Source organism: Hyla sarda, chromosome 6 (genome assembly GCF_029499605.1).
Source record: "Hyla sarda isolate aHylSar1 chromosome 6, aHylSar1.hap1, whole genome shotgun sequence".
Lineage (NCBI taxonomy): Eukaryota > Metazoa > Chordata > Amphibia > Anura > Hylidae > Hyla > Hyla sarda.
The window spans coordinates 25,225,627-25,250,974 of NC_079194.1; the positions used below are offsets into that span (position 1 = coordinate 25,225,627).

Below are 25,348 nucleotides of genomic sequence, written 5' to 3' on the forward strand. Positions count from 1 at the left end.
CAAAGGCAAGGAGAAGGGGGCGGGGCGGAGGTGTGAAAGGTTGGCAGCCAATCAGCGCCGGCTATAACCATCCACCCGCTGACGCCGTGTAGGGGCGGGGCCTATACACAAATGAACCGTAACGACGCAGAGTGGGCGGAGTCTTTACCGTGGTGTCCCTCCAGGCGTGACGGGGTTAAATGGCTAACAGGAAGGGGCGGGGCCTGTCAGAAGCCGGTGTACTGCGGGGCTGGTAGGTGCGGGGACTGGGAAGGAGTACAACTACAACTCCCAGCATGCCCTGACAGCTTTCATTTGTCTTAGTGATGAGGTTTATGAATAGCCGCGACTCTGGTAGAACTACATCTCCCAGCATGCCTTGTTGTAGGAGTATGGATGAGTATGATCGTTTCCTCATATCTGTGGCACTACAACTCCCAGCATGCCGAGGAATTACTGTTCCAGATAATCCGTGGTCTACAAGCTGTGGCTTTGATGGAACCATAACTCCCAGCATGCCCTGTAAGCTTTGGTTGTATGAGCCCTGTGTGTATTAGAAATAAGGTTTAGATAAATCGGCGTGTCTCCAGCTGTTGCAAAACTACGACTCCCAGCATGCCCGGACAGCCAAAGGCTGTCCTGGCATGCTGGGAGTTGTAGTTTTGCAACATCTGGAGGCGCCCTGGTTGCACTTCCATAGCCATTGAAATCGAAGATGATCACATATACAGTGCAGAACTACAACTCCCAGCATGCCTTGGAAGCTTTACTTCTATCAGTAATGAGGTTTATGAACAGCTGTGGTTCTGTTGGAACTACAACTCCCAGCATGCCCTGTAAGCTTTGGTTGTATGAGCCCTGTGTGTATAAGAAATAAGGTTTAGATAAATCGGCGTGTCTCCAGCTGTTGCAAAACTACAACTCCCAGCATTATGTATATTTGTTCTCAACACTAATCATTAGTGATGAGCGGGTAGGGGCTATATTCGAATTTGCGATATTTTGCCAATATGTTGATGATTATTCGTCCTATGTTTGCGAAATTCGCATATTCGCTTTTTCCATGCAAAAAAAAAAACAAAAAACAAACAAACAAAAAAAATATTCGTCATTACAAATATATAGCACTATATTCTAAATATTCGCAAAATCGCGAAGTGGCGATATTTGCGATAAAAATTAGCATTACGAATATTCGTGCTCAACACTACTAATCATAATGATGATTATCCTTCAGTGTTTTGCAACCAGGGTGTCTCCAGCTGTTGCAAAGCTACAACTCCCAGCATGCCCGGACAGCCGAAGGCTGTCCGGGCATGCTGGGAGTTGTAGTTTTGCAACAGCTGGAGGCACCCTGGTTGCAAAACACTTCCATAGCCATTGAAATCGCAGCTGATCACCTATACAGTGCAGAACTACAACTCCCAGCATGCCGTGACAACTTTACTTCTATGAGTAATGAGGTTTATGGACAGCTGTGGTTCTGCTGGAACTACAACTCCCAGCATGCCCTGTAAGCTTTGGTTGTATGAGCCCTGTGCGTATAAGTAATAAGGTTTATATAAATCGGCGTGTCTCCAGCTGTTGCAAAACTAAAACTCCCAGCATGCCCGGACAGCCTTTGGCTGTCCGGGCATGCTGGGAGTTGTAGTTTTGCAACAGCTGGAGGCACTCTGGTTGCCAAACACTTGCATAGACATTGAAATCGCATATACAGTGATCACCTATACAGTGCAGAACTACATCTCCCAGCATGCCCTGACAGCTTTTATTTGTGTCTTAGTGATGAGGTTTATGAATAGCTGTGGTTCTGTTGGAACTACAACTCCCAGCATGCTTTGTTGTAACAATATATATGAGCCCTGAATGGATGAGCATTATCGTTTCCTCATATTTTTAGTACTGCAATTCCCAGCATGCCCTGAGTGCCTGAGTAATGACTGTTTGATATATCTGGCCTACAAGCTATGGCTTTGGTGAAACTACAACTCCCAGCATCCCAGTAAGGCTGCATTCACATCTCGTTTTAGCAATACGGTTCCCGTATCGGGTTTCTTTACAAAAAACGTATGTCTCAAAACCGGACCGAACCGTATACAACCGTATATACCACTGTACTGTTTTAAACCGTATACGGCAGTGGTCTCCAACCTGCGGACCTCCAAATGTTGCAAAACTACAATTCCCAGCATGCCCGGACAGCCAACGGCTGTCCGGGCATGCTGGGAGTTGTAGTTTTGCAACATCTGGAGGTCTGCAGGTTGAAGACCACTGCCGTATACGGTTTGAAACGGATTTCCGGTTGCAAATGGTTTAAAGGGGTACTCCGGTGGAAAACTTTTTTTTATTTTTTAAATCAACTGGTGCCAGAAAGTTAAACAGATTTGTAAATTACTTCTATTAAAAAAATCTTAATCCTTCCAGTACTTATTAGCTGCTGAATACTACAGAGGAAATTAATTTCTTTTTGGAACACAGAGCTCTCTGCTGACATCACGACCACAGTGCTCTCTGCTGACATCTCTGTCCATTTTAAGAACTGTCCAGAGTAGGAGAAAATCCCCATAGAAAACATAGGCTGCTCTGGACAGTCCCTAAAATGGACAGAGATGTCAGCAGAGAGCACTGTGGTCATGATGTCAGCAGAGAGCTCTGTGTTCCAAAAAGAAAAGAATTTCCTCTGTAGTATTCAGCAGCGAATAAGTACTGGAAGGATTAAGATTTTTTTTATAGAAGTAATTTACAAATCTGTTTAACTTTCTGGCACCAGTTGATTTAAAAAAAAGTTTTCCACCGGAGTACCCCTTTTAATACATTTTTAGGGGGAAAAAAAAACTGATACGGTTTTATGTCTGTCCTTTGAATTAAATAAAGTTCTTCTATTGATTTTCCAAGGGAAAAAAAAGGTGGGAAGAACTTTCGTCGTGCACTGCGCATGCGCAAACTGCAAAACCGTATTGTGCAAACTGGATGGAACCGTACGCACATACGGTTTTGTACGGTTTCCATTGATCACCATTTAAAAAAAAAAAAAATTATAATAAAACGTGTACAGGTTGTATCCGTTTTTTCACCCAGACATGAAACCGTAGTAGACTACGGTTTTGTGTATGGGAGAAAAACGGATAAAACCGTAACTGATGCAAAACGTACACAAGCGGATGCTACGTTTGGCCTACGGTTTTCAATGACATGTCTGTACATACGGGGGGAGGGAGATTTATCAAGGCCTGTCCAGAGGAAAAGTTGCTGAGTTGCCCATAGCAACCAATCAGATCGCTTCTTTCAGTTTTAACAAGGCCTCTGCAAAATGAAAGCAGCGATCTGATTGGTTGCTATGGGCAACTGGGCAACTTTTCCTCTGGACAGGGTTCGCAATACGGTTTCATACGGTTTTTACACTGAAACCGGGTACGGGAACCGTATTGCGAAAACGAGATGTGAATAGATCTCTTCTTTTTATTTTTTTTTATTTATTTTTTTTTAAATAGGAAAACGTGTAGATTTTTATTGGTATTTTGGAATACATGTGACTTTTTGATTGTTGCTTTTTTTTTTTTTTTTACATTTTTTTCTTTTTTGGGAGGGGGGGGGGCAGATGGTGATACCATATATGTGTTGTACGTATGTATGAAACGGGATATAAAGGGAAAAAAAATGTTTTTTGTTTTTTTTTGGGGGGGGGGGGGGTGTTATTACATAGTTACATAGTTAGTACGGTCGAAAAAAGACATATGTCCATCAAGTTCAACCAGGGGATTAAGGGGAAGGGATGGGATATTGGGGAAGGGATGGGATATTGGGGAAGGGATGGGATGCAACTCCCAGCATGCCCTGAGTGCCTGAGTAATGACTGTTTGATATATCTGGCCTACAAGCTATGGCTTTGGTGAAACTACAACTCCCAGCATCCCATTATTTGGAGAGAGATGACCGTATTTCCTATTTTCTGACTCCTGTAATTTTCTGCAGGTTCCTCTTCTGAAGTGTCGGTGACATTACCTCAGGACCATGGCGGAAGAGGGCGGACCGGTGGATATTGATGGCAGCATTATGGAGGGGGTGAGCGCCCGTCTCGTGTTTGTGCTATGGAGGACTAAGGGCCGTTAGTGTGACGGAGCCCAACGGGAGGCATAACGGGCACAGAGGATCCCATTCACTTGAATTGGATTCTCTGACGTCTGTTATTGCGGCCAATATTCTGCCGGAAGATAGCGGGAGAAAAAAGACGTCGCAAGCACTAATTTTTCTCCCGCTATCTTCCAATGGACCCTCTACTGACGGGCAGTAGCGGTAGTGTGAAAGGAGCTCTACATGGTTACATAGTTCATAAGGTTATAAAAAGACCAAGAAAAAGAGTCCATCAAGTTCATCCTATATCCCTATTGTGTCCCTGCTGTGTTGATCCAGAAGAAGCCGAAAAAAATAAAAACCTCAGGCTGATGCCAGTTGCCACATACCAAGAGAAAAATTCCTTCCCGACTCCAATATAGCATCAGAATAAATTTTCTGGCCCTATAAATCTCTCTGTGGTAAAATGTATGGCCAGAACCTGTCCACCACCACAAGGCGGGACACGCCCCCTTCCACTACACACCAATCACCTCCCACTACTACAGGGGAGAGACACGCCCCCTCCCACCACACACCAATCACCTCCCACCACCACAAGGAGGGACACGCCCCCTCCCACCACACACCAATCACCTCCCACCACCACAAGGAGGGACACGCCCCCTTCCACCACACACCAATCACCTCCCACCACCACAAGGGAGGGACACGCCCCCTCCCACCACACACCAATCACCTCCCATTACCACAAGGAAGGGACACGCCCCCTCCCACCACACACCAATCACCTCCCACCACCACAAGGAGGGACACACCCCCTCCCACCACACACACCAATCACCTCCCACCACCACAAGGGAGGGACACACCCCCTCCCACCACACACCAATCACCTCCCACCACCACAAGGAGGGTCACGCCCCTTCCCACCACACACACCAATCACCTCCCACCACCACAAGGGAGGGACACGCCCCCTCCCACCACACACCAATCACCTCCCACCACCACAAGGGAGGGACACGCCCCCTCCCACCACACACCAATCACCTCCCACCACCACAAGGAGGGACACGCCCCCTCCCACCACACACCAGTCACCTCCCACCACCACAAGGAGGGACACGCCCCCTCCTAACACACACCAATCACCTCCCACCACCACAAGGGAGGGACACGCCCCCTTCCACCACACACCAATCACCTCCCACCACCACAAGGAGGGACACACCCCCTCCCACCACACACCAATCACCTCCCACCACCACAAGGGAGGGACACACCCCCTCCCACCACACACCAATCACCTCCTACCACCACAAGGAGGGTCACGCCCCTTCCCACCACTCACACCAATCACCTCCCACCACCACAAGGGAGGGACACGCCCCCTCCCACCACACACCAATCACCTCCCACCACCACAAAGGAGGGACACGCCCCCTTCCACCACACACCAATCACCTCCCACCACCACAAAGGAGGGACACGCCCCCTTCCACCACACACCAATCACCTCCCACCACCACAAGGAGGGACACGCCCCCTTCCACCACACACCAATCACCTCCCACCACCACAAGGAGGGACACGCCCCCTCCTACCACACACCAATCACCTCCCACCACCACAAGGGAGGGACACGCCCCCACCCACCACACACCAATCACCTCCCACCACCACAAGGGAGGGACACGCCCCCTTCCACCACACACCAATCACCTCCCACCACCACAAGGGAGGGACACGCCCCCTCCTACCACACACCAATCACCTCCCATTACCACAAAGAGGGACACGCCCCCTTCCACCACACACCAATCACCTCCCACCACCACAAGGAGGGACACGCCCCCTTCTACCACACACCAATCACCTCTCACCACCACAAGGGAGGGACACGCCCCCTCCCACCACACACCAATCACCTCCCACCACCACAAGAAGGGACACGCCCCCTTCTACCGCACACCAATCACCTCTCACCACCATAAGGAGGGATACGCCCCCTTCCACCACACACCAATCACCTCCCACCACCACAAGGGAGGGACACGCCCCCTCCCACCATACACCAATCACCTCTCACCACCACAAGGGAGGGACACGCCCCCTCCCACCACACACCAATCACCTCCTACCACCACAAGGGAGGGACACGCCCCCTCCCACCACACACCAATCACCTCCCACCACCACAAAGAGGGTCATGCCCCTTCCCACCACACACACCAATCACCTCCCACCACCACAAGGGAGGGACACGCCCCCTCCCACCACACACCAATCACCTCCCACCACCACAAGGGAGGGACACGCCCCCTTCCAACACACACCAATCACCTCCCATCACCACAAGGGAGGGACACGCCCCCTTCCACCACACACCAATCACCTCCCACCACCACAAGGAGGGACACGCCCCCTTCCACCACACACCAATCACCTCCCACCACCACAAAGAGGGACACTCCCCCTCCTACCACACACCAATCGCCTCCCACCACCACAAGGGAGGGACACGCCCCCTCCTACCACACACTGATCACCTCCCACCACCACAAGGGAGGGACACGCCCCCTCCCACCACACACCAATCACCTCCCACCACCACAAAGGAGGGACACGCCCCCTCCTACCACACACCAATCACCTCCCATCACCACAAGGAGGGACACGCCCCCTCCCACCACACACCAATCACCTCCCACCACCACAAAGGAGGGACACGCCCCCTCCCACCACCACAAAGGAGGGACACGCCCCCTCCAACCACACACCAATCACCTCCCATCACCACAAGGAGGGACACGCCCCCTTCCACCACACACCAATCACCACCCACCACCACAAGGAGGGACATGCCCCCTCCTACCACACACCAATCACCTCCCATCACCACAAGGAGGGACACACCCCCTCCTACCACACACCAATCACCTCCCACCACCACAAGGAGGGACACGCCCCCTTCCCCTGAGAGGATTTCTAACACTGTGAGCTAATGGTAAGAGGGATTTCTTTAATAAATATAGGTGATGTATAGGGTCAGGATCAGGTTCTGAGTAACATACTTTTTTTTGTGGGATCTGACCAATACGCATAAGCCTAACGCCGCTTTCACGTCACAGTTTTTCGAGTCGAGTTCATACGATTTTATTTTTTTAAATCGTGTATATACAGTATATATATATATATATATATATATATATATATATATATCTATCTATCTATCTATCTATCTATCTAGATGTATCCATTCACTTCTATTGACTAATCGTTTCCAACACATGCCCCCTTCTTGGTCCATTTATTTTATTCAAAAGTGCAAGGAAATCTAGATTTAGGCTGCGTTCACACACGGCCGTCTAGACCCATCAAAAAAAAATAAAAACGGACTTTAAAAAAAAAACAACAAAAAAAAACGGACAATACCGGATGCAAACGGATGATATTAAAGGCTCATCCCTTTTCCATAGACTTCAATGTTAAATTTACTGTACCCGGTTTTTTTTTGACAGTAGAAAAAATACCGCATGTGCCGTTTTTTTCTGCCGTCAAAAAAAAACGGAAATGAGCGCAGACGGGTACAAACGGATGTAAACGGATTGTAAAAAAATAAAAAAAAAACCCCATTGACAAGAATGGGATTTTTTAAAAACAGTTTTTAATCCGTTTACTGCTTGAAAGAACGGAACCGAAACGGGGATAAAAAAAAAACAAAAAACCGGGGACAGACGGCCTTTTGTATGTAACCATTCATTATAATCAATAATTCCTGTTGGAAAAACTACAACTCCCAGCAAGCCCAAACAGCCTGTAGTTTTGTAATGGGGCTTTAGGATGGAATGACTTTATTTTTACGTTATTTTTCTTGGTGATCGTCAGGGAGGTCAGATCCTGCGGATCTGCACTGCTCTGAGCTGTCTGCTGGGGAAAAGAATCCGAGTGGCGAAGATCCGAGCGGGGAGAAGCACGCCGGGCCTAAGGTGGGTCCTCTGATGGCTTTTCTTATGACCTAGGAATTTACGGATTGTCCAAAATGGAGAACCCCTTTAATGTTCTTACTGTACACCACTTGTATTCTATAATATATATATATATATATATATATATATATATATATATATATATATTTATTTATTTGTAGTCATGATATTTTTTTTTTTTTATGTATGCATGAAAATTTTTAATAAAGATTAAAAAAAAATAATAAAAAAAAATTTCACCTAAAGGTTTTTATTTTATTTTAAAGGGTATAGATAACTCCATAGCCCGCTTCTAAAGCAATTGGTCTACGGCAGTGTCTCCCAACCAGTGTGCCTCCAGCTGCTGCAAAACTACAACTCCCAGCATGCCCGGACAGCCGTTGGCTGTCCGGGCATGCTGGGAGTTGTAGTTTTGCAACAGCTGGAGGCACACTGGTTGGGAAATGATGGTCTACGGAAAGAAATGTATGAGGATACAACATATCTCGTTAAAATCTTTTGTTTGTATCTATAATATATAATATGTTGTGTCCCCATACATTTTTATTACTGCAATTTATGCGTCTGTGTAACAGTATGTAAATATGCCAGTTCATCATCCCTTGTGCTATTTCGTCACCCAGTGCCACTTCATCACTCCCTCCTCATACCCCCTCTATGCCATTTACTTACCCCCTCCACATCATTCCCTGTGCCATTTCATCACCCGTTTCATTACTCCAGTGCCATTTTATCAATCCCTGTGCCACTTCATCATCCCCTTCTTCATCCCCAGTGCCATTTCATCAACCCCTTTGCCATTTCATCATCCCTTTTCATAACCCCCTGTGACACTTCCTCACCCTCTTCATCAACCCCTGTGTCACTTCATTACCCCCTCCTCCTCATACCCCCTGTGCCATTTGTTTACCCCCACCACATCGTTCCCTGTAACTGTTATTCCCGGTACCATTTCATCACCCTTTTCATTACCCCAGCGCCATTTCATCAACCCCTTTGCCATTTTATCATCCCTTTTCATAACCCCCGTGACACTTCCTCACCCTCTTCATCAACCCCTGTGCCACTTCATTACCCCCTCCTCCTGATACCCCCTGTGCCATTTGCTTACCCCTACCACATCGTTCCCTGTAACTGTTATTCCCGGTACCATTTCATCACCCTTTTCATTACCCCAGCGCCATTTTATCAACCCCTTTGCCATTTCATCACCCCTTTTCATCACCTACTGTGACACTTCCTCACCCTCTTCATCAACCCCTGTGCCAATTCTTTACCCCTCTTCATCACCCCTTGTGCCACTTCATCACCCCCTCCTCATCCGCCCCTGTTTCATTTACTCACCCACTCCTCCTAATTCCCTGTACCATTCCATCACCCCCTTCATTACCCCAGTGCCATTTCATCTCCCCGTTCATCAACCCATGTACCACCCCTGTGCCACTTCATTACCTCCTCCTCCTCATACCCCCCTGTGCCATTTACTTACCACTCAAAATCATTCCCTGTACCATTTCATCACCCATTACATTACCCCAGCACCATTTTATCAACCTCTTTGCCATTTCATCACCCCTTTTCATCACCCCCTGTGCCTCTTCATCAACCCCTTTGCCATTTAATCACCCTGTTCCACTTAATCAGCTCCTCCTCCTCATACCCCCTGTGCCATTTACTTACCCCCTCCACATCATTTCCTGTGCCATTTCATCACCTGCTTCATTACTCCAGTGCCATTTTATCAACCCCTGTGCCACTTCATCATCCCCTTTGCCATTTCATCATCCCTTTTCATCACCCCCTGTGCCACTTCATCACCCCCTGTGCCACTTCCGCACCCTCTTCATCACCCCCTGTGACACTTCATCACCCCCTGTGACACTTCATCACCCCCTGTGACACTTCATCACCCCCTGTGACACTTCATCACCCCCTGTGACACTTCATCACCCACTGTGACACTTCCTCACCCTCTTCATCACCCCCTGTGGCACTTCCTCACCCTCTTCATCACCCCCTGTGGCACTTCCTCACCCTCTTCATCACCCCCTGTGGCACTTCCTCCCCCTCTTCATCACCCCCTGTGGCACTTCCTCACCCTCTTCATCACCCCCTGTGGCACTTCCTCACCCTCTTCATCACCCCCTGTGGCACTTCCTCCCCCTCTTCATCACCCCCTGTGGCACTTCCTCACCCTCTTCATCACCCCCTGTGGCACTTCCTCACCCTCTTCATCACCCCCTGTGGCACTTCCTCACCCTCTTCATCACCCCCTGTGGCACTTCCTCACCCTCTTCATCACCCCCTGTGACACTTCCTCACCCTCTTCATCACCCCCTGTGACACTTCCTCACCCTCTTCATCACCCCCTTCGCCATTTCACTCGTCATAAGTCCTGGCAGCGACTACTGTTAACTGACTTTAAGTGTCCGTGGTTGGCAGTCTAAGATCAGTCAGGATGGGCGATGGCCTCTTAATAACAGTTACCAGCGGCTGCTGTGACCAGACGGGACTGTCCTGTGACTCCCCTGCATACTGCCGGAAAGACAGTTCTGAAATCTCTGGTCTGTAAGGTAGACTCTGGAGAGGCAGGACCGTCACGTGCTTCCATGTTTATCTATTGACATTTTTTTCATAGGCCACAACATCTATCAGGACTGGAGACGGTTCGAGACTTGTGCGCCGGCCAATTGGAAAACGCTGCAGTGGGATCTACAGAAATAGATTTCACCCCCGGAAGAATAAAAGGGGGATGTCTGACGGCTGACACCAAGACTGCCGGGTCAGTGAGCCCCATTAATGTGTTTATAGAGAGTAGTAGAAAATTTATAACCACACACAACTGTAAGGAGCAGAAAATTCGGTTCCATGCCAAAACTTGTAGCAGAACAGCCCATGATTTGTAACACGGTGAAATTTCGGAGAAATCATGGTTTTAACACTGATCGGTAATGGGGCTTCAAGTCATTAGGGCAGATCTTGCCATCTTCTATCTCCTTAAGGGTCTATTCACACGTACTGTATTCTGCGCAAATTTGATGCAGAGGATTTCAAGCTGTGTTCAGTTTACATTGAAATCTGCAGCAGAAAATCGCTGCGCATCAAATCTGCACAGAATACTGTACGTGTGAATAGACCATAAAGGGGTACTCCGGTGGAAAACTATTATTTTTTTTTTTAAATCAACTGGTGCCAGAAAGTTTAACGGATTTGTAAATTACTTCTATTAAAAAAATCTTACTCCTTCCAGTACTTATTAGCTGCTGTATGCTCCACAGGAATTTTTTTCTTTTTGAATTTCTTTTTTGTCTGACCACAGTGCTCTCTGCTGACACCTCTGTCCGTTTTAGGAACGGTCCAGAGCAGGAGCAAATCCACATAGCAAACCTATCCTGCTCTGGACAGTTCCTGACATGGACAGAGGTGTCAGCAGAGAGCACTGTGGTCAGCCTGGAAAGAACTACACAACTTCCTCTGGAGCATAGAGCAGGTTATAAGTACTAGAAGGATTAAGATTTTTTAATAGAAGTAATTTACAAATCTGTTTAACTTTCTGGCACCAGTTGATTTAAAAAAAAAAAAAAATAGTTTTCCACCGGAGTACCCCTTTCATTCTGAATTATTCTATGGCCTTTTACATTCTGACTATATCCACAAAGCTGATTCTCTGTTATTCTGCTCAAATTGTGTACTGCAAAGCTTGCTGCCAAATTTAGCTGATTTTGCCAAAATTCAAAGCCTTGCCGTGTTCAATGGGATTCTGCCCGAAATTCTGTAAAATTTGATTTGAAGACCTGTTCAATACTATGGGTGTCAGGGTACCCCTTTAAAGCTTAGGGAATCCACATTCTGATACATTACTGTAACCGTATGCCACCAATGACCGATCAGGGGGTCTGACTACTGCCACATTGTCCTAGCCCAGTGTTTCCTAACCAGTGTGTCTCCAGCTGTTGCAGAACCACAACTCCCAGCATGCTGGGAGTTGTAATTTTGCAACAGCTGGGGGCACCCTGGTTGGGAAACACTGTCCTAGCGGTTGCCATCTCTTCATCTGCCTCACTACTCACTTCTGCCCCCCTCTGGTTGTCTTTGTAGGAGCGTGTGCTTGTTACTCCAAGTCTCTCTTCCCTGCCTCCTGTTTGCCGAAACGCCTTCTGAACTGATCTTTAAAGGGGGCACCAACGCAGAGATGGCCCCGCAGATCGACTATACCACCATGGTTTGTATGCATCATTCATCTGCCGCCCGGCTCGTGCGAGGAAACCATTAAATCAATTGATATGGTCGGAAACCTACTGTACATTCTTATTTTAGACCTGTATGACATCAATGAGGTCCCAGGATGCACCCTGATAAGTGACATGAGTTGTGACTAGAGATGAGCGAACTTACAGTAAATTCAATTCGTCACGAACTTTTCGGCTCGGCAGTTGAATCCTGCATAAATTAGTTCAGCTTTCAGGTGCTCCCGTGGGCTGGAAAAGGTGGGTACAGTCCTAGGAGACTCTTTCCTAGGATTGTATCCACCTTTTCCAGCCCACCGGAGCACCTGAAAGCTGAACTAATTTACGCAGGATAAGTCATAAACTGCCGAGCCGAGAAGTTCATGATGAATCGAATTTACTGTAAGTCCGCTCATCTCTAGTTGTGACCCTTAAGGTGCGTTCACACTGAGTAAATCAAAAGGAATTCACACTGAAAAATGTACATGCGGAAAAAAGAATTTTCTATTTGCGCGTAATTTGTTCGCAATTGCGCGCGGAAATGGGGGAGAAAGAAGTGAAGGGTTTTTCAGCCATTTCCATGCGAAAACGATGTCGGGCGGAATTTTTTTTACCATTGACTTCTATTGGATTCTGCTCGCGGATTCCGCTTGAAGAATGAACATGTTCTTTCTTCAAGCGGAAAGGAATTCAGCGTCGGAATTCCGCTAGCAGAATTTCCGCAGTGTGAACAGGACAGCGGAAAAAACATTAAAGTTAATGGGCAGAGGGGATGTGAATTAATTTGGAGTGGAGAATTCAAGAGGAATTTACTCGAGTAATTCCTCTTGAATTCTCCGCTTAGAAATAATTAACATCTTCTTTGCCATTGACTTCAATGTATTTTACTCTGCACTGTTCACACTGTGCAAATCCTGCTCGCGGAATTCCGTTCCGCTAGAAGAAAGAACATGTTCATTCTTCTTGCGGAATACGCGAGCAGAAGTCCATTGAAGTCCGATTGAAATCTTTTCCGCACGAATAAAAATATATATAAAAAGGAAGTTCCAATGGGTGGTTGTAGTCCAGCAAAAAAAACTAAAAAAAACCCAGTTTCCTCCTATATTCCGCGTAAATTCCCAGCGATTTTTGCGCAAATTTCATGCGGAAAAAAAACCACGTCAATTCCACGGCACAATTTTTACGTGAGGATTCCTCAGTGTGAACCCACCCTTATGGTTAGATTACTAGGATCCTTGGACATGTGTTGCAGTGTATACAAGAACACTACACTGTCCGATTCTATTGGATTAAAGGGGTATTCAAGGAAAAAAATTTTTTTTTTATAGCAACCGGCTGCAGAAAGTTAAACAGATTTGTAAATGACTTCTATTAAAAAAAATCTTAATCCTTTCAATAATTATCAGATGCTCAAGTTGAGTTGTTCCTTTCTGTCTGGCAACAGTGCTCTCTGCTGACATCTCTGCTTGTCTCGGGAACTGCACAGAGTAGAAGAGGTTTGCTATGGGGATTTGCTTCTAAACTGGACAGTTCCCGAGACACGTGTCATCAGAGAGGACTTAGACAGAAAAGAACAACTCAACTTCAGCAGCTCATAAGTACTGAAAGGATTAATATTTTTTAATAGAAGTAATTTACAAATCTGTTTAACTTTCTGGAGCCAGTTGATAGATAGATATATATATATATATATATATATATATATATATATATATATATATATATATATATATATATAAAAGAAAGTTTTTTCCTGGATAACCCCTTTAAGGCAGTGTGTCTCCAGCTGTTGCAAAACTACAAATCCCAGCATGCCCGGACAGCCGTTGGTTGTCCGGGCATGCTGGGAATTGTAGTTTTGCAACAGCTGGAGGCACAACATTTGGAAAACACTGGACTAAAGATTCAGTGTACGAGTATGGAACTTTTTTGGGTTTTGCCGAGTTGTCGTCCGCTAAAGTTCCGTAATTTTGGCCTTCATTTGCGCTATGAAGGCGGGTCCTCCGCCGGCAGCCTTGCTGTGGGTTCCGGAGGAAGGGGCCTTAGCCCTCCCCCCTTGTTTGCTTATTCATTTTTCCCCTGAGCGCAGTGCTCTGTCTGCAGAGCGCATGCGCTGAAGTTTTTACACAGCTCTTGTGTCCTGCTGACGTGAGAGCTGTGTGTCGGGAGAGCGGTCTGCACAGTGTAACTGCGCATGCGCGGGCCCCTCGCTACACCCGGAAGCCAGGAGTAGCGAGACTTCAGAAAGAGGTACTTCCAGGTGTAACGAGGGATCGGCACATGCGCAGTTACACAGTGCAGACTGCTCTCCCATCACACAGCTGTCACGTCATCAGTAGTGTTGAGCGCGAATATTCGAAATGCTAATTTTTACCGTGAATATAGTCACTTCGCGATTTCGCAAATATTTAGAATATAGTGCTATATATTCGTAATGACGAATATTCGTTGGTGTATTTTTATGCAAATTTATGCAAACTTCCAGACTGGACACTGATCCCTCCCTTCTTTTAGGTGAATGATATAATTGCGCATGCGCACTATGTGAATTTCATTACGAATTTTCACAGGAAGAAAAAGGAACATCGTGAATGTGAATTTCGCGAATATAGGATGAATATTCATCCATATATTCACGAAATATCGCAAATTCGAATATGGCCTATGCCGCTCATCAGCTGCTGTATGCTACAGAGGAAATTATTTTCTTTTTGGAACACAGAGCTCTCTGCTGACATCATGACCACAGTGCTCTCTGCTGACATCTCTGTCCATTTTAGGAACTGTCCAGAGCAGCAGATGTTTGCTCTGGGGATTTTCACCTACTCTGGACAGTTCCTAAAATGGACAGAGATGTCAGCAGAGAGCACTGTGCTCATGATGTCGGCAGAGAGCTTTGTGTTCCAAAAAGAAAAGAATTTCCTCTATAGTATTCAGCAACTAATAAGTACTGGAAGGATTAAGATTTTTTAATAGAAGTAATTTACAAATCTTTAAAAAAAAAAAAAATGAACAAGTTTTCCACTGAAGTACTCAACAGGCATTGCGACATCAGGAAAAAATAAAATAAAAATACTGCAGAAGCATATAGCATTGACTACCTGTCTGCCCCGGTTCTGAAACCACCAAAATTCTATTTGTTTTGGGGGAGCTGTTGCCTTGCTTCACATTTTACAGCAGAATATCGTGCAGTTAGTGAGATTGCAGCACCTGCTGTATGCATATCCTGTCTGCTCCTCTTCCTGTGGCATTGCTCAACACAAGGCAGAATGTTGTAATCACAGCTCATTCTTCCAATAAAGATATATATGTCTATGACAGGGAGAGAGTGCTGTAGCTGTAGGGGCTGGTCATAGGTGATGACATCATTCAGGGGGCGGGCCAGAGCTCCGGGACATGGATCAGTCGTGCCTCCTGACACCGCAGAGGATGATGCAGAAGAGGAACTGAGAGCTGCTGAGACAGCACTACACTGACAATGAGAGGACTACACAACTTCCATTTTAGGAGAAAGGGAGAAACTGGGGAGCAGCTGAGACAACACCACACTGACAATGAGAGGGCTACACAACTTCCTGTCAGGGGTGAATCCTACAAAAGCACACTGAAGCCAGTATAATTAGTGATAACACTATATTAGTAAGGTATATGTTTTTGTCTTATTTAAATACCATTTTCTGTAAGTGGAATAGCACTATAACTGTAAGGGCAGTTCACAGGCTTGACATTTGCTGTGTTTAAAGGGGTACTCCGCTGCTCAGCGTTTGGAACAAACTGTTCCGAACGCTGGAGCCAGGAGCTCGTGACGTCACATCCCCGCCCCCTCAATGCAAGTCTATGGGAGGGGGCGTGATGCCCCCTCCCATAGACTTGCATTGAGGGGGCGGGGCGTGATGTCATGAGGGGGCGGGGTATGACAGTCTCCAGTGTTTGGAACAGTTTGTTCCAAACGCTGAACAGCCGAGTACCCCTTTAAACATGGGATCCCTCCCCCATTTTTTTGTCACCCATAGGACCCTCAGTGATCAGATATTCATCATACATCCTGTAGATAGGCGAAAAGTGTTTTATTTGTGGGAATAGTCTGTTAGTAGACGACATGTGAGACTGTACGACACACAGCTGTATATGTGCCACTATATGTCCATCGCATATAATAGGAGATATTCCCAACATATATACCAAACCGCAAAGGAGAATATTCCAAAAACCAAGGTACCCCATTGCTCCAGAGACAAGGTCACTTTTAGTTTGGTAGGTGACACTCTGTGTGTATCTGGATTTTATGACTTTATTAACATTTGTTGTCTTTTATTTTGTTTTCTTTTTTCTCTCTATAGGTTTTTAGGCCAATTGCTGAACATTTCTCCTTTAAATTAGATTGTGACATCAGGAGAAGGTGAGATGAGCTTTGTAAATGCCTTTTAAAGGGGTACTCCGGTGGAAAACATTATTTTTTAATCAACTGGTGCTAGAAAGTTAAACGGATTGGTAAATTAATTCTATATAAAAATCTCAATCCTTCCAGTACTTATCAGCTGCTGTATACTACACTGGAAGTTCTTTTTTTTTTTTTTTTTTTTCTTTTCTGTCTGACCATAGTGCTCTCTGATGACACCTCTGTCCGTTTTAGGAACTGTCCGGAGCAGGAGAAGTTTGCTATGGGAATTTGCTCCTACTCAGCACAGTTCCTGATATGGACAGAGATGTCAGCAGAGAGCACTGTGGTCAGACAGAAAGGAAATTCAATAAGAAAAGAACTTCCTGTGGAGCATACAGCAGTTGATAAGTACTGGAAGGATTAAGATTTTTTTAATAGAAGTAATTTACAAATCTGTGTAGCTTTCTGGAACCAGTTGATTTAAAAAAAAAAAAAATTCCACTGGAGTACCCCTTTAAGGGGCTGTCCTATCATGTTATATCTCTCTATACCGTAATTTGTTTTGCAGTGATCAGTAATTTAAATATATGAATTATTATGTCCCTAAGTAAAGGGTTACTCTAGCATTCAAACACTTATCACCTGTCACAGTATTTCCCAACCAGGGTGCTTCCAGCAGTTGCTTAACTACAACTCCCAGCATGCCCGGACAGCTGAAGGCTGGAGACACCCTTGTTGGGAAACAGTGCCTTTCCCTATGGACAGAACTGTAAAAAGTGTCTAAATGTCATTTTCATATTCAAAATAAACGTGTCTTTTTTTTATTTTTATTTTTTGCTTTTTTTTTTTTTCATAATTAGCGATCAGATACTGCAACATGTTCTTTTTTTTGTCTAATCTCTCTCCTTTTATTTAGTTTTTAGTATATTATTGTGGGGGGAAGCCATCTTGCCTGAGCTGTTTTTAACAGCATTTGGTGATATGCTTTACTGTTAGCGCCATGGACATAGACACAGCGAACCCCTCCAGACCTTATTTTTTGTAGGGGGAAGGATTGTAAGCATGCTGTATGACCTGTGCAGAGGTGATTCTGGAGGGGAGGGGGGGGCTGAGCTGTAAGCATCATCTATTGTCTTCTCTGGCGTCACATTTCGCTGTAACTGTGTACAGATCACTTCCCGGGAGCCTCCTCCTTATCATCTCAGACAGAACAGAAAATCTCAGCTCAGTTTTAGGCCTAGTGGTGAGAATGAAAATTCCAAGATTTCAGGATTATTTTTTACAATTTAGATCAGTGTTTTTTCCCAACCAGTGTGCCTATAGCTAATGCAAAACTACAACCACCAGCCAGCATGCCTGTACATGCTGGGAGTTGTGGTGTTGCAACAGCTGGAGGCACACTGGTTAGGAAACACTGATATGTATATAATATATATATATATATATATATCTCTATACAGTCATGGCTGTAAATGTTGGCACCCCTGAAATTATGAAATGAAGTATTTCTCACGGAAAAGGATTACAGGAATACATGTTTTGCTATACACATGTTTATATCTAAACCAAAAAATGGAGGAAAAAAAAGCAAATTGGACATAATGTCCCCAAACTCCAAAAATGGGCTGGACAAAATTATTGGTGCCCTTAACTTAATATTTGGTTGCACACCCTTTGGAAAAAAACAACTGAAATCAGTCACTTCCTATAACCATCAATAAGCTTCTTACACCTCTCAGCCGGAATGTTGGACCACTCTTCCTTTACAAACTGCTCCCGGTCTCTTATTGGAGGCGCCTTTTCCCAACAGCAATTTTAAGATCTCTCCACAGGTGATCAATGGGATTTAGATCTGGACTCATTGCTGCCACTTCAGAACTCTCCAGCGCTTTGTTGCCATCCATTTCTGGGGGCTTTTTGATGTATGTTTGGGGTCATTGTTCTGCTGGAAGACCCAAGATCTCTGATACAAACCCAGCTTTCTGACACTGGGCTGTACAGTGCGACCCAAAATCCATTGGTAATCCTCAGATTTCATGATGTCTTGCACACATTCAAGGCCCCCAGTGCCAGAGGCAGAAAAACAACCCCAAAACATCACTGACCACCACCATATTTCACTGTAGGTTCTGTGTTCTTTTCTTTGTAGGCCTCATTCCATTTTCAGTAAACAGTAGAATGATGTGCTTTACCAAAAAGCTCTATCTTGGTCTCATCTGTCCACAAGACGTTTTCCCAGAAGGATTTTGGTTACTCAAGTTCATTTTGGCAATATGTAGTCTTGCATTTTTATGTCTCTGTGTCAGCAGTGGGGTCCTCCTGGGTCTCCTCCATAGTGGGGGTCCTTCTGGGTCTCCTCCATAGTGGGGTCCTCCTGGGTCTCCTCCATAGTGGGGTCCTCCTGGGTCTACTCCATAGTGGGGTCCTCCTGGGTCTCCTCCATAGCGTTTCATTTAAATGTCGACGGATAGTTCGCACTGACACTGATGCTCCCTGAGCCTGCAGGACAACTTGAATATCTTTGGAACTTGTTTGGGGCTGCTTATCCACCATCTGGACTATCCTGCATTGACACCTTTCATAAATTTTTCTCTTCCGTCCACGCCCAGGGAGATTAGCTACAGGGCCATGGGTTGCAAACTACTTGATAATGTTGCGTACTGTGGACAAAGGCAAATCTAGATCTCTGGAGATGGACTTGTAACCTTGAGATTGTTGATATTTTTCCACAATTTTGGTTCTCAAGTCCTCAGACAGTTCTCTTCTCCTCTTTCTGTTGTCCATGCTTAGTGTGGCACACACAGACACACAACGCAAAGACTAAGTGAACTTCTCTCCTTTTTATCTGCTTTCAGGTGTGATTTTCATATTGCCCACATCTGTTACTTGCCCCAGGTGAGTATAAAGGAGCATCACATGCTTGAAATAATCTTATTTTTCCACAATTTTGAAAGGGTGCCAATAATTTTGTCCAGCCCATTTTTGGAATTTGGTGACATTATGTCCAATTTGCTTTCTTTCCTCCCTTTTTTGGTTTAGTTCCAATACAGACAAAGGGAATAAACATGTGTATAGCAAAACGTGTGTTACTGCAATCCTTTCCTGGGAGAAATACTTCATTTTCTTGAAAAATGTCAGGGGTGCCAACATTTATGCCCATGACTGTTCTATCTCTAGCTCTCTATCTCTCTCTCTCTCATCATATCTCTCTCTCATATCTCTCTCATCTCTCTCTCATCTCTCTCTCTCTCTCTCTCTCTCTCTATCATCTCTCTCATCTCTCATCTCTCTCATCTCTCTCATCTCTCTCTCTCATCTTTCTCTCTCTCTCATCTCTCATCCTCTCTCATCCTCTCTCTCTCATCTCTCTCTCTCATCTCTCTCTCATCTCTCTCTCTCTCATCTCTCTCATATCTCTCTCTCTATCTCTCTCTATCTCTCTCCCTATCTCTCTCCCTATCTCTCTCCCTATCTCTCTCCCTATCTCTCTCCCTATCTCTCTCCCTATCTCTCTCCCTATCTCTCTCCCTATCTCTCTCCCTATCTCTCTCCCTATCTCTCTCCCTATCTCTCTCCCTATCTCTCTCCCTATCTCTCTCCCTATCTCTCTCCCTATCTCTCTCCCTATCTCTCTCCCTATCTCTCTCCCTATCTCTCTCCCTATCTCTCTCCCTATCTCTCTCCCTATCTCTCTCCCTATCTCTCTCCCTATCCCTCTCCCTATCCCTCTCTCTATCCCTCTCTCTATCCCTCTCTCTGTCCCTCTCTCTGTCCCTCTCTCTGTCCCTCTCTCTATCCCTCTCTCTATCCCTCTCTCTATCCCTCTCTCTATCCCTCTCTCTATCCCTCTCTCTATCCCTCTCTCTATCCCTCTCTCTATCCCTCTCTCTATCCCTCTCTCTCACCCTCTCTCTCACCTCTCTCTCACCTCTCTCTCACCTCTCTCTCACCTCTCTCTCACCTCTCTCTCACCTCTCTCTCACCTCTCTCTCACCTCTCTCTCCTCTCTCTCTCTCTCTCTCTCTCTCTCTCTCTCTCTCTCTCTCTCTCTCTCTCTCATTGTCTCTCTCTCATCTCTCTCTATCTCTATCTCTCATCTCTCTCTATCTCTCTCTCTTCTCCTCTCTCTCATCTCTCTCTCTCTCTCCCTCTCTCTCTCTCTCTCTCTCTCTCTCTCTCTCTCTCTCTCTCTCTCTCTCTCTCCTCTCTCTCTCTATCATCTCTCTCTCTCCTCTCTCTCATCTCTCTCTCTCTCTCTCTCTCTCTCTCTCCTCTCTCTCTCTCTATCATCTCTCTCTCTCCTCTCTCTTCTCTCTCTCCTCTCTCTTCTCTCTCTCTCTCTCTATCATCTCCCTCATCTCTCTCTCTCTCTCTCTCTCTCTCTCTATCTCTCATCATCTCTCTCCCTCCTCTCTCCCTCCTCTCTCCTCCCCCCTCTCTCTCTCTCTCTCATCTCTCTCTCATCTCTCATCATCTCTCTCTCTCTCATCTCTCTCTCTCTCTCTCTCTCATCTCTCTCTCTCTCTCTCTCATCTCTCTCTCTCTCTCATCTCTCTCTCACCTCTCTCTCTCTCTCTCTCTCTCTCTCATCTCTCATCTCTCTCACCTCCCTCATCTCCCTCATCTCTCTCATCTCTCTCATCTCTCTTATCTATCTCTCTCTCTCTCTCTCTCTCTCTCTCTCTCATCTCTCTCTCTCTCTCATCTCTCTCATCTCTCTTATCTATCTCTCTCTCTCTCTCTCATTTATTTCTGACACATTCCCTTTAAATGCAGTTTGCACTAGTTTCTTCTTCCTTTTATTCCAGGGGCTACTACCCTCGCGGTGGAGGAGAAATCTTAGTCAGGGTTTCCCCTGTTAAGTACCTGAAGCCAATTACTTTGACAGATCGAGGATCCATCGTAAAGATCTACGGACGGGCGTTTGTGGCTGGAGTTCTCCCATACAAGGTAAGTGTGCGTGCATGTGTGTATAAAGCCGTGCACAACCATAATTCACAGAAGGACTATAACAACTTAAAACTTAACATTTATTGTGCAGTTTAAAACCACAAGACCCCACTGACCACACAACAACAGAAAAATGTCACACACAATGACCCAGAGACCAAGAAAGCTGGGATAGCAGTCTGAGCCCGCGTCAAAAATTGGCCAGAGTACAGTGGTCAGGGGATGGTAGGGGTATAAGTGGAAACGTCCAGGCAGGGTAGGGATGGTAACCCCTGAAATACCCTGACGAGGAGATGTTGTGCCGCTACCCCTGCTCGCTCAGGGAACTGTCGGGGCACTCGTCCTTGAAAGGACGACCCCTGCCCCGGTCTACCCCTTTGTCAGCCCCTACACTTATGAAACAAGTAAACCTGCCCAACGCGTTTCCCCCAAGTCAATGGGTTCGTCAGGGGCTATAAGGCACAGTGTAGTCAATCTTATACAAAATAAATCAAATCAAGGTAAAAAAAACATATAATATGATTAGAAGCCATGGCCAATAAAGTGCATCAAGTTAAATAAAGTGCGCAAAACATAATCAATGCATCGCCATTACATCCAGCGTTCATAGACAACCCATAATTACAAAATATACTGAATGGGAAAGCGATGTGCTATTAACCCAGGGCAGAGCCCTGCTCTTGGGTATGGACTCACGGAAACCACAATGGTGGTCAGCGAGAGGCTGGCATCTGCAGTGGCGGTATGCCCAGCTATGGCGTCTGTTATCCGCTGCTGGAGGCAGTGACAACGGGGCCTATTTAAAGCACTTACCTAGGTAAAACGCTACCACGCTCAATTCGCGCGCGCCGCTTCCGGATGCCGATGTCACTGAGTGAGTCCGCGTCGCTTCCGGGGGGCGAGTCGTCGCTGTCGAGCGGAGCGTCTATCGTTGCTACGCGACGCCCGCGATACAATGCAAAACTACAACTCCCAGCATGCCCGGACAGCCTTTGGCTGTCCGGGCATGCTGGGAGTTGTAGTTTTGCAACAGCTGGAGACACCATTGGTTGGGAAACACTGTTGTGGATTATCTAAATTTCCGTTGCTCATTATGTGTTGGTCTTATCTTATTCCTTTATATTTCAGATGGTGAAGGACATGATCTCGGCTGCGGTTCGCTGTATACGACGGGAGCTCAGAGATCTCTATGTGAATATCCAAGGGGTTCAAGAATCTGGAGACAAGGCTGTAGGAAATGGTAGTGGGATCATGTAAGTTTTATTTTATGAGGTGTTTTATTTTTTATTTCTTTATTTTATTATTTTTAATTTAATTTTATTTTAGTAATATGAAACGTAAATGTCCGGTACTAGAGCAGCATTTCTAAGACAATTACTTTAAAAGGGGTATTCCGATGGCGGGGGGAAAAATGCTGAAAAGGATTGCTTACCTGTCTGCCCCAGTTCCAGAATGGCCAAAAATCTATTTAAGTGGCTATGCAATCCTCTTCCCTACCATGTTCTCTCACTACTTCCTGGTTGCTCAGTACTACAATTCCCAGAATGCATTGCATTCCCTCAGTCCTCCTATCTTGCCTACTCCACTCCTATAGCATTCCTGCCAGTTCCCTGCCACCTGACTGTAAATCTGCCGTACCAACTGTATACATTCCCTGTCTGCTCCTCTGCCTGTGGCAGCAATGCTGTACACACACCTAATTATACCCTAAATGTCCCAATAAAGATATATATATGTGTACATGACAGGGATCTTGGTGATGTAGCAGGAATTGTGGGGTTCTCCAGCTCCCAAGATAAGAATAAAACTTCAAAAACTTTATTAGAACACTATTATAATAAAAAGACGCGACAGAGTGGGTACCCAGGCCACCAGTGACTCCCCTATGGCAAAAGCTTTTTTTTAAAATGGAGTTAAGGTGACTATATACCCTGAGCAAATCACTATTCCTGCCAATCAACAGTACACGTGCACACTCGGTTGAGGGGAGCATGCATGGATTTTCAATGAGGTCATAGAAATAAGCCACCGCCATTTACTTCATCCACCAAATTATAGCTACTTTGTTCCAGAAACAGTGCCACCCAGGCTATGTGTGGTATTGCAACTCGGGTCTGTTGAAGTGAATGGAGACAGTTTGTTGTTATACCACAAACAGCCTGAGGACAGGGGTGGCGCTATTTTTTAAAAGAAAGAAGCCATGTGTTGTTTTTTTTTTCGAATCCTGGATCACCACTTTAACTTCTTTATGAACTATAGGGTCAGACATGTTGGAATTCAACAGATGCTTACGTTTTAATTTGCATATTTTAGCACAAAATCTTCAGCAGAACATCAACAAAAAAAATCCATAACAAAACCCATGCAAATAAAAATAAATAAAGAGAGAGAGAGGAAAAAAGTTGACCTTTTCCATTGTTTTATAGAATTGTCGCGGAGACGTCAACGGGATGTTTATTCGCAGGATCGTCTCTGGGAAGGAAAGGTAATTTCTCTTCTTGTTTTTTATAGTAGGACACAATATTTTTAATTACAATCTATTATTTTGACATTCTGTAGTCTCAAATTTGCTACATAAGGATAACATAGATCAGTGGTCTCCAAACTGAGGACCTCCAGATGTTGAAAAACTACAACTCCCAGCATGCCCGAACAGCCGTTGGCTGTCCGGGCATGCTGGGAGTTGTAGTCTTGCAACATCTGGGTGTCCACATTCTGCAGACCATGGATCTAGATGATCGCCTTCCATCACTGACCAGTTATCTGTCTACAGTCAAGTTCTTGATGATTCTTTTGCAAAACTTTTTTTTTTTTTTTTTTTTAGGCGTCCCTTCGGATCGCGTCGGTGCAGAAGCTGCAGAAATCCTTCTCCGAAACATTCGTCATGGGGGCTGCGTGGATGAATATTTACAGGACCAGGTAGTTTTTGCCTAAAACATTACACAACACAAGCAATTATGCTAAATACAGTGAAATCTTCCTTAGCGGACACCTCCCAATAGGGGACGCCTCCCAATAGCGAACAGTTTTTAATTCCCCGGCAGAGTCCCATAAGACATCATGTATTTGCACCCTCCGAATAGGAGCATTCCCAATAGTGGACGCGGACAGACCCAATAGGGGACAAAACACTCCCAATAGGGGACAAAACACTCCCAATAGGGGACAATAGGGAACAAAACACTTTCAATAGGGGACAAAACACTCCCGATAGGGGGAAAATAGGGAACAAAACACTCCCGACAGGGAACAAAACACTCCCGATAGGGACAATAGGGAACAAAACATTTCCAATAGGGAACAAAACACTCCCAATACAGACAATAGGGGACAAAACACTTCCAATAGGGGACAATAGGGAACAAAACACTCCCGATAGGGACATTGGGAACAAAAGACTCCCAATAGGGGACAAAACACTCCCAATAGGGGACAAAACACTCCCAATAGGGGACAATAGGGAACAAAACACTCCCAATAGGGGACAAAACACTCCCAATAGGGGACAATAGGGAACAAAACACTCCCAATAGGGGACAATACACTCCCAATAGGGGACAAAACACTCCCAATAGGGGACAAAACACTCCCGATAGGGGACAAAACACTCCCAATAGGACAAAACACTCCCGATAGGGGACAAAACACTCCCAATAGGACAAAACACTCCCGATAGGGGACAAAACACTCCCAATAGGGAACAAAACACTCCCGACAGGGACAATAGGGAACAAAACACTTCCAATAGG

The 25,348-nt window shown here is 45.6% G+C and overlaps 1 protein-coding gene across 4 annotated transcripts in view; it reads left to right on the forward strand.

Annotated features, from left to right (window-relative positions):
* The window catches only part of RTCA (RNA 3'-terminal phosphate cyclase), a 53,242-nt gene that overhangs the window by 11,361 nt on the left and 16,533 nt on the right, over positions 1-25,348 (forward strand). For 2 of the 4 annotated variants that reach the window (XM_056523360.1, XM_056523359.1), the window contains exons 2-10: positions 3,952-4,041; positions 7,942-8,042; positions 10,681-10,824; positions 12,141-12,264; positions 16,609-16,667; positions 21,458-21,599; positions 22,728-22,852; positions 24,026-24,084; positions 24,424-24,518. In XM_056523360.1, the coding sequence (XP_056379335.1) occupies positions 3,991-4,041; positions 7,942-8,042; positions 10,681-10,824; positions 12,141-12,264; positions 16,609-16,667; positions 21,458-21,599; positions 22,728-22,852; positions 24,026-24,084; positions 24,424-24,518 (900 nt within the window). In that variant the 5' untranslated portion in view covers positions 3,952-3,990. Of the gene's footprint in view, positions 1-82; positions 233-476; positions 502-3,951; positions 4,042-7,941; positions 8,043-10,680; positions 10,825-12,140; positions 12,265-16,608; positions 16,668-21,457; positions 21,600-22,727; positions 22,853-24,025; positions 24,085-24,423; positions 24,519-25,348 lie in introns of those variants that run through there. The other 2 variants (XM_056523358.1, XM_056523361.1) reach the window with 2 other exon arrangements.